The sequence below is a fragment of the Rattus norvegicus genome, chromosome 4, assembly GCF_036323735.1.
Source record: "Rattus norvegicus strain BN/NHsdMcwi chromosome 4, GRCr8, whole genome shotgun sequence".
Classification (NCBI taxonomy): Eukaryota; Metazoa; Chordata; class Mammalia; order Rodentia; family Muridae; genus Rattus; species Rattus norvegicus.
Window position 1 is genome coordinate 154,828,234 of NC_086022.1, and position 10,222 is coordinate 154,838,455.

At 37.9% G+C, this 10,222-nt stretch overlaps 1 protein-coding gene across 33 annotated transcripts in view; it reads right to left on the minus strand.

The window, feature by feature from the left end:
- Positions 1–10,222, minus strand: part of Wnk1 (WNK lysine deficient protein kinase 1) — a 125,558-nt gene that overhangs the window by 27,644 nt on the left and 87,692 nt on the right. For 11 of the 33 annotated variants that reach the window (XM_039106928.2, XM_063285404.1, XM_039106925.2 and 8 more), the window contains 7 exons: positions 8,718–9,956; positions 6,921–7,001; positions 4,926–5,048; positions 2,562–3,023; positions 1,476–1,760; positions 682–782; positions 419–581 (listed from right to left, as the gene is read on the minus strand). In XM_039106928.2, the coding sequence (XP_038962856.1) occupies positions 419–581; positions 682–782; positions 1,476–1,760; positions 2,562–3,023; positions 4,926–5,048; positions 6,921–7,001; positions 8,718–9,956 (2,454 nt within the window). The remainder of the gene's footprint in view (positions 1–418; positions 582–681; positions 783–1,475; positions 1,761–2,561; positions 3,024–4,925; positions 5,049–6,920; positions 7,002–8,717; positions 9,957–10,222) is intronic. The other 22 variants (XM_008763212.4, XM_063285408.1, XM_063285406.1 and 19 more) reach the window with 14 other exon arrangements.

Genomic DNA, 10,222 nt, shown 5'->3' on the forward strand with positions numbered 1-10,222 from the left:
TTTTTGAGACAAAGTTTCTCTATGTAGCGTCCTGGAACTCAGAGATCTGCCTATCTCTGCCACTCAAGTGCTAGGATTAAAGGTGTGTGCCACCGCCATCAATGTCTTCAATCTTAACTGGCTAAAGAAACCCGAGAGGTCTTGCTCAGCCCTTGCCCTCTTTTCATCTTCCATTAACGAAAGTATCTAGTATCTTTGTTTTGTCAGCTCAAACTCCAGAGCTAGGTGCAACAACAAAAAGAAATGTAATAGTCAACTAACAGAGATTAGGTATATTAAATAAAAAATCTGCTATAAAATTATATATAAAGATAAGGCATCTTTATTTTAACCAAGTGAGTGGTTTAGATCTCATGATCTCTAAAATTAAAAGTACTAAATTCTTTAAATAATACAAAGGTTGAAAATCAATATTTACATTTAAAATCCTCAGTTTCGGGCGAGAAGTCTTTTCATGACGAGAACGACTTCTTACAGATTTTCGATAATGACGTTTTGTCGTCCTCCCTTCATGCCTCCCGCTGGATGAAGGAGCATTCTCATTGCCATCACTCATACCAGAAGCAACATCTGAATGGGCACTTTGAGGGGGAAAATCATGTATAAGATTTAAAGGCCTATTATTCTGAAGTTTCATATCATCCTGCCTATTAATCAAAGGAGTGTTTTTAGTTTACTTACCTGTCCACAGAGGAAACCAATGGAACAGGTTGAGTAGGTTGTGACTGTGTTATTGGAGTTTGTTCTGGAGGAGCAGCCTGAGAGACTCCCTGTGTACTACTCTGTGGATTGAAAGGATAATTCAAATCTTGCATTTATACATATATGTATTTAAATATAAAATAATCATCCATCAATTCTAAGATGTCCCCTTTTATTTTTCTTGTTACCCCGCTATAATTCCTAGAAGCAATGAAGCTACTAGTAATTCTTAATATTCAAAATCTAAAAACAGTGTGCTTACATTTTCAAAGTTTCCAAAGCTAGTTTCTAGTATAGACTGTTGGTGTGAAGTCAGCCAACCTATTTGCGAGGCACTGTGAAACTACAATTTGCCATGCAGCCAGCATCTTACCAGAATGTGCAATAGGGCAGGTAGAGCAAAGTGCAGAGATGAATTCAAAACTGTATCCTAGTAGGACAAAAATGACTGCTGGGAGCACAGCAAGATAAGATACTCTTATGAACTGCTAATGGCAAAAGTTTGTGGAAGAACAATGGCTAATGCACTAGCTAGAGAAGAGAAGTGCTAATAGTGTTAATCTTCTCTAAGGCAAACTCACTTCCCAACAAAACAGCCAGTGGCAACAAGGCCCCCACATTGGCATTTCATTCTGCTGTAAGACAAAGTCATTTAGAAGTTAGTTTAACAGTGTCTAAATGCGTTGTAATAAGGGGAGCCTGTTTTTCCTTTTCTACTTTAACCCCATGTTCAATAGATGTTTTCTATATAACCATGCAGTAATTCCATTTACCTCCAAAACTGCTTGCTGGGAGGATGTAGTGGGGGGTTGTTGCGATAAACTCACTGCTGGTTGGGACACTTGAACCTGGCCTCCTACACTGCCCATAGGAACCAAAGGAGTTGATTCCACATAAGGCTGCACTACTGTAGGAAAGTAACCTTGGGTGGCCAATGCTTCTGTTGGCATAGGAGGAGGGGCTAGGACTGTAGAATGGATGCAAACAGAAGCCACGTTGGAAGAGGGAGCAATATTTGAATCTCCTGGGTATTGTGGTGGCAGTCGAGATGGGAAGCCCTGTGACAGAAATGAGGAAGGTGAGTTAGTGCAGGCTGGGACATCAAATTAGCAAATCAGTAGACGAGGAGGTGGAGGGAAAAAAGCACAAAGCAAAGGACAGTGTCCCACTTTCTAATAATTTAAAGATCATTTTCAAAATGAACTAGCAGATAACTTATGATACTTTAAACTGCTTGATTTCCCCTTCTAGAGAAAACTGACATAGAATTTAGGTACTTAATTCCTCACAAAAAGGATCTATAGCAATCTTACATGGAAGAATGCAAAAATATTTCCCAGGTATCAGTCATATTATGAAATGTAAAGCCTCTAAATCTAAACCCTGAACTTTCTGTTAGTACCAAGATGCCTGGTCTCTTTACTCATCTACATATAAAGGAGCAGCTTGGTATATTTCACTAACCATATATATCCAGGGATATCTAGCTTATCATGAATACTGAGTTTAACTTTCTTCTAAGTTATGTCTTTAAAAATGTGTAAGGAATCATTTGACAATATTATCCCATTAGATTTTTTGAGACAGGGACTAGAACATGCTATATAGACCAGGCTAGCTTTGAACTTACAGAGATCTGCTACCTGCCTCTACTCTACAAGCATTGGGAACAAAGGCATATACTGCTATGCCCAGTTTTCCATTCTTATTTTTAGAATTTTGCTATTTATATTTTTTCTAGTTTGGAGTTTCAATTTTTGTTACTGATACTCAACTAGTACAATTTTCAAGTTCTTAATCATCTTCCATTAAAATCAAGCACTAATTAATACCCTCTGATTTGCTGGCTAACACAATACCTGGTACAGAACATCTCCAGGGGGAAGTGGACACTCAGCAGCTTGTCCAAGGTTAGCTGGTAATCCCATGGACTGAACTGTTGTTGGCTGTAGGAGCTGTGGGTGAACCTGACTCTGCAGCTGATTCACAGGCTGCAGAAGGGTTGGAAGCTGATTAGGAACTACAGTTGATGCCCCTGGGATTGAAGATGCTGTAGCAGATGAAGCCAAGGTGAGCAGAGGCTGATTAATGCCAGCAGCCATTGTTATAGGAACAGATGAGAAACCTGTTTGCGCCGTGGACACATGAGGAGTCGATATGGAAATTTGAGAGACAGGATACTGTGGGAGTAAAGAAGTAGGGATTGGCTGTCCCATAGGAAGGAAATGAGCACCAGAGTGGACTGGAACAACTGAGGGTTGTGTTGAAACTGGGATGTGAGGTTCACCTTGGACAGTTGGTACTATCTGGGAAACTGGAAGCTGGGAAGGTAAAGAAAAACAAAACAAGACTTTTTTTTTAAAAAAAAGCAAAGCTGCCAAAAGCAAGATTTACATATTAGGCAAGAAGAAGAAAACCAAAACTCTGAATACATTAGCATAAATTAACATGCCATATAAGAATTATGAAAGAATAGGAAAGACAAATATGCTAATAAAGTGTCTAACATCTCCAGACCTTTTGTTGTAGAAAAATATGGCAGTGTTTCATTGTTGGCAATAAAAAGAGGACCTTTTCACAGGTGAGCATTTCCCCCTCTCTCCTTTCCATTTATGTTTTTGATTTTGAGTCTCACTAAATAGCTGAGGCTTTCCTGGAGCTTGCTTGGTGGTCTAGACTGCCCTCGCCTCCCAAGTGTTAAGATTCCAGATATGTACTACAATACCCAGTTTTCTGCTTGTTTTTTGGTAGCATTTTTGCATGTTTCACCCACCATAATCCACTGGCATGTTTGCTATAACCTAATCTCTGACAGCTTATAATTAAACATAATTTCTTCCAGTGGAATTAGGTTTTACCAGTATTATATATCAGTTTTTAAAATGTAAAACAGCTCCATAAAGTGGGTGTAATTAACACAATTCACTGACTCTAGGAAGTTATCACTCAGTATTTCACTAATCTGTCACTTTAACAGCTTAGAAATTGGGATATACGTACTAATTAGAAGGATGTATTAGTTATTTACTTTGTGGTAAATAAAACTATAGAGCATTTACAGTTGATACTGCTTTAGTTAGTTCTAAGATATGATAATAACATATTCTATGCACATATGATGGATAAATGAAGCTGATAAAGGTTATTCATAAGAACATACCTTCTACAAGGTACTTTCCAAATGACTGAAACAACAACAAAAAAAACAAAACACCCAAAGAACAACCAAAATAATCCCCCAGACAAAATGAAAATCCTCCAAGGTTTTTTTGGGAGGTGGGGTGGGGTTAGGGGTGAGGGTAGGGGTGAGTGTGAGGGTGGGTATAGCAGATATTTAAGGTTTTTCTTGAAATTTTGAACCACCTGCCTGAGAAATCTCAGATGTGTCAACATGCCCATCTTGTGATGGGTAATCCTGGCTTGAGTCCACTTTAATTGGACTCAAGAATAAAGTAGGAGAGTGGTACTGTAAGTCCCTTGAGTGTGTCTCTGAGAGGATTTCCAGAGACAACTATATCATAAAGATTCTGACCTCTGATGAATTCATATCTTGAATGAACTAGAAAGTAGAGGAACTGTAGAGGGCAGGGCCTAGGTAATGGTGGGGCTTTGAAGGTTATATTTTGACTTTAACCTCTTCTATGATCCTTGTTGGCTATAAGGTAAATAGTTTCTTATGGCATAACCCTTCTTCCATCCCTTGCTACAGGCCTAAAAGCAATATAGCCTGCCAATCATAGATGGACTGAAACCTCTGAAACCACACAAGAAGAAAAAAGCTTCTTTCCTTACAATAACTTTCTACTTATTTGTTAGTAATGAGAAACTAATTATAATTAAACAATGAGTTAGTATCTGTAGGCAGTGAGGGGAAAAAATACTGAAGTTTACCAGGAAATGAAACATTGTGGCAAATCTGAACTATCAGATAGACTTGACATATTTCTAGAGAATGTCACAGGTTTACTTACCAAAGCATCTCCATCTAACCCATTAGTTGCAATACTTGTAACTACTTTATATCTATAAATCTAATATCTCACATTTCATATTGTCACTGCTATCAGCATATACTGATTTACAATAAATAAAAGCGTATAATGGGAATGATCTTTATTCCATTTTAACAGATCTTTAACTATTTGAAGAGAAAGTAAAATCTGTAGGAAGGGACAAAGTATATAGCTATCATTTGCAGCATCCCTTCAGACATTTGAGTTTACCTGTGTTCCAGCTGACACTTGAGGCTGACTCACTGGCTGGACAGTGCCTTCACTGGAAGACGCTGCCTGTGGAAGTGAATACTGTACTGCCTGTTGAGGAGGTACAGTCGGCTGTATTCCCTGCTGCGAAGAATAAAATACAATGTTTCAGATTTTTTGAGAGGGATTTTGCTATGTTACTTAAAATAAACTTTAAAAAAAAAAAAAAAAAAAGAGAACAAAGTATTATCGTGTAGCTCTGGAACTCACAGAGTCTGCCTGCCCCTGTCACTGAAGGTGATGGAAGGCAAGCTCCATCACCTTCAGTTCCTGTTGGCTTTTAAGCATAGGCTACGGGAATGACATTAAGACTATGTGCCCGGGGTTGGAGATTTAGCTCAGTGGTAAAGCGCTTGCCTAGCAAGCGCAAGGTCCTGGGTTCGGTCCTCAGCTCCGGAAAAAAAAAAAAAAAAAAGACTACATGCCCTCTTCTACCCCCCACGGGCACTGCCTGCATGTGAGAGACATACAATCTTTCAGGCTTTAAACACTAATATAAATAAAAGTAAACTTCTAAAAGTATATACATTTTAAAAGTTAAATGTAAACACTACCATTTCTATCTATTCTCAAGAGGTGGTCACTATGGATTTTCTCAGTTTTCTATATTTTTACTTTCTGTTGAAACAAAACAAAAACAAGCCTATATTATAAACTGATGTTACTAATTAACATTTTGGTAGGTTTTCTTTTTTTGGGGTGGTGGGGTTGTGGGTGGGGAGGTATTTAAAAAGATTTCGACTAATAGCCCTAACTAGTCTGATTTAGGGTTAACTACTGTTATGATCAAATACCATGACCGAAAGCCGAGTTGGGGAGGAAAGGGTTTAGTTTATACTTCCACATCATAGTTCATATTTGAAGGAAATCAGGACAGGGAATTCAAACAGGGCAGGAACCTGGGTCAGGAGCCAATGCAGAGGCCATGGAAGTGATCTACTTATTGGCTTAGCTTGCCAAGAAGCTCTTATAGAACCCAGCACTACCAGTCCAAGAGTGACACCAGCTCCAATAGGCTGTGCCCTCCTATATAAATTACTAATTAAGAAAATCCCCTACAGGCTTGCCTACAGCCTAACTTTATAGAAGCAATTTTTCAATCGAAGCTCCCTCCTCCCTGATGACTTTAGCTTGTGTTAAGTTGAAGTAAAAGTAGCCAGCACAAAACCTTCGTCTTGATATATCTAATACAATTATTTGGTTGGCACCTGTATAAAGGTAAGTTACTTATTCACACACCATAATGAGTGCCTTGGATTTTTATAAGATACCTGGAAATACTTTTGTCCTAACAGAATGATTTTGTATCATCAAATTACAACTACCAAATTTTAAAAGCACCAAAATACACTCGTCTTATTTAATCATTCCTGATAAGGATTCTTTCACTACGCATGGCCATGCTGGAACCTGCTCTTAGACCATGTGTATACCTTCATCTCAAGAGAGTCACCTGCCTCTGCTTCCCAAATGCTAGAATTAATACTCTTACATGGACAAGTCATAAACATATATAGAAACAAAGATATTCTTTGTATGGTTTACTTTATGCATAAAATCACTTAGGAAGGGAGATATAATTTATAACTATATAACAATTCTCTTTTTTAAAAAAAGATTTATTATAGCACTCTGCCAGCATGTATGCCTCCACACCAGGCAAGGGCATCTGCTTTCATTACAGATGGTTGAGAGCCAGCATGTAGTTGCTGGGAATTGAATTCAGGACCTCTGAAGAGCAGCCAGTGCTGTTAACCTCTGAGCCATCTCTCCAGTCCACAATTATTCTTTTCAACACTTATCTCTTAAATTGCTCATAGGTACATAAAACATGTTATGAAAATTACTCTTTCAAAAACTTAGCAACCCATTTATATCAGAAATCTACTGATATAGATATAAAACAGTGCCTGTGGCTACTGCTAAAACATTAATATAGCAATGTGACATTTTTACCTGCTGAGGATGTTGGACGGGTTGTGAAGATAGAACCCCTGCTAAACTACTTGATGGCTGGCCCTGGTTCTGCCCCTGTGCCTGAAGAACAAAAAGCACATACAAATTAGAAAGTTTATATACAAAGTTTAGATTTTTGTATAAATACTTCAGATCCTGAGAAGATTGCTTGATCAAAATGAAACATCAGCTTAATGCTGTAGTACAAGACCGACCTCGGATTTTTTGGTAAGGTAAGTTCAGAAAAAAGATCATAGAACATTTCTGATCACATCTCAAGTAAACACAAACAGAAAGACAAAACCACAAACACATTGATAGTTCCAGTTTTAGCTGGCTTGAATAGTCAGATTCACAATAAAATTGTCACAGGGAAAATGTGGTAAGATATCAATATGAAAAAATTTATTCTTGACAATTAAAGAAAACCACATTCAAAACTGTTAATTTGGTTCCCTTTTGAGTTTTCTTGTAGTATTGTAGTAACTCTGATGAGAAATGTGAAAGAACTGTTAGAAACCAACTCCTAAACAGGCATATAACGGTTGTCCAGGCAATGTAGAAATATCTTGAGTCATTCTGATTGTTAACTAGGGGAAATGGCTGCTACTTATAAGAGATACTACTAAAAATAAATAAATAAATAAATAAAATTCTATGACGACCAGAGGAATCTCACTCAAAATAAAGGATTAACCAACCCAGAATGTCAACCACGTTGGGTCTGAGAAACTGAACAGTGCATTCCAATTAACAAGAAGTCAAATTAACTAAGAATAGAGTGTAAGAATATATGTTAGGAAAATTAATCCACGTATACTATGTATATAAACACGTTAAGAAAATGAGAAGGCTAGACCTTTACTGTTTCATTCCAATGTAGCAGAAGTTTACATGGATGTATCATACTCCACTAAAACTTTAATTATCTATTTTCTTTAAAAAAAATATTTTTCCTTTGCAAAGCTTAGAGGATAATGTAAGCATACAGCATGTCCACACTGTTTAAATTTCAGGGTCCTTTTGCTTCTTAAACACTACTCTAAATAACTGATAAGAGATAGTCATTGCTGACTGCCTTACTTCTATGTCTTTGTGTAAATGTTCATTAGTATGTATATACGCTCACCTGTGTGATTAAAGTTTTACATGTATTTATTGAGAACAGGGTCTGAAAGATCTACTGTTCCCAACTATGTAATATGTTATCATAAACTCATGAAAACCTAATAAAAACATTATATAATAGGCTCTAATAGTCATTAATATTAGACATAGTCCTTAATTTTAGTTTAATATTTTATTAATATCTTTAGTATAGTGATTTGACGGATACCATCTCAAAATGGCACCTTCATTTATTAAGCTAAACTCCTAAATTATGTTTTCTTAAGTTCTTATGATGAAAAGTTCTGTGTTTCTTAACATGACACCAAAAAAGCCATTTTGCTTTATGGTTTGTTTCTCATTTTTAAAAACTTATTTAGAAGAAGCAATTATATACTAAATCATCTTACTATAAATAATCAAGACTGACAGACAATTGCATTTTTACTACTACCACAAAATTCCACAGATATTAGTCATTGATTCTGACAACTAAAATCACAGGTAAACCAGGTATTTTCCACTTTAAAGTTCATTTTTTTAGTACATATATTTATAACCACAAAAGAAATCCTACTAAGAAAATAACATTTCTTATAAATCCATGATTCAGGGAAATGAGACAGAGAATTTAAATGCATTGGTGCATAATAGGGTATTTTAAAAGAATTGTGAAAGTTTTCCTATAACCTGTGGATGGAGTGCAGATCCTCCTGAAGAATATGAAGCAGATAAGACCTGCTGAGATGTGGTTCCTTGGGGGAAACAGAAGAATAGTGGGGATTCTTGTAACACTGTCTGAGGCAGGCGAATATAGGGCAATGAGACGTCAGAGCCAAAAGGTGCAGCTGTTCCCCCTGTAGGGGGAGGTGATTGAAAATCACTGATATCTGAAGAAGTAATTTGAGAGGAATCACTGGAATATTCTGGGCTTCCTACTGGCCAGTTTTGTCCCATAGGTTCTACCACAGAAATGGTCAATTCTGGGGTATGGTTATTACGCTGTTCTTCAGTAACAGGCTGCAGGTGGCAGTGTAATCCAACTGACTGAGGAGACAGTTCTTCCTGACTTGAGTCCACTGCAACCTGTCGATTTCGGTAAACACGTTGAGGTAAAATCCCACCTCCTTCTCCTGAAGAGGAACTTGGTGTTTGAGCATGAAATTCAAATACACAGTTGCTTCTGTTCTCATTGCTATGAGTTAACACAGCTGGTGCAGAATGAGGTACAAAGACAGGGTGAAATTTCAAATGTGTAGCATCTGTACTGTTAGGCGCAGAAATACTAGACAGGGGTGATGCTGGACTTGGTCCAGAATCTAATCTTAAATTCTGAAGGTGTCCTACTAGGAAAGCCTGTCCAGAAGGAAATTCAAAGACAGAACTTGAGGCAGGGCACCCAGGCACTGGCTTCTGTTCAGTTATCTGTTTCATAGGACTTGACAGTACTGGTGAGTTGTATGAAATACCCTCATACTGTCCTGCCGCATGGGCCTGGTAATGCACCCCAGCTAGATATACTGTTTCCTGAGGAATAAAATAGTGAGCTTCTTCTGCCAGTACTAGTCCAGGTCTATAGTCACTGTAAATCTGGGTTGTCTCAAACACAGGTTGGACCTGCATCTCACATAGCTCTCTATTTACTCTATTGGCTGTAGTACCCAACATAACTATGGCCTCTGGTGTCCAGTTAGTTGGGCTGCCACCAGGTGGAAGATGATTTTGGCCAACAGTCCTCAGCAGGGGTTGGAAGTGGCGAGTTTGAGCTTCCAGGAAGGAGGTACTCTTACGTCGCTGGGAAATGGCTACTTTCGGTGGACAGGTAGGAGGTGGTGAAAAAGAAACTGGACGTTCATGAATAGTTGGGAAAAATATCTGTGATTCTGGGTATGTTGGGGTCCCCCCACACGGATGCGCCACGGACTGAGGCTGTATCAACATGAATAAGACAAGTAATTCATACATTCAATATGTAAAATTACATCAGACATGCACAGCTGGATAGTTCTGTGTAACCCCATGAAGTGGCTACACCAAAATTTTAATAACTAACAATGCTTTTGGAATTTATAGCAAAAATCCATTAAATACATCCAGGGCCAATAAAGTCAATCTGTGGCACTTCCTTGAATGAAAGAAAAAGCTGCTTTCCCACAAACTTGCTCCATCAAAGCAAAGGCATAAATTACAACTTC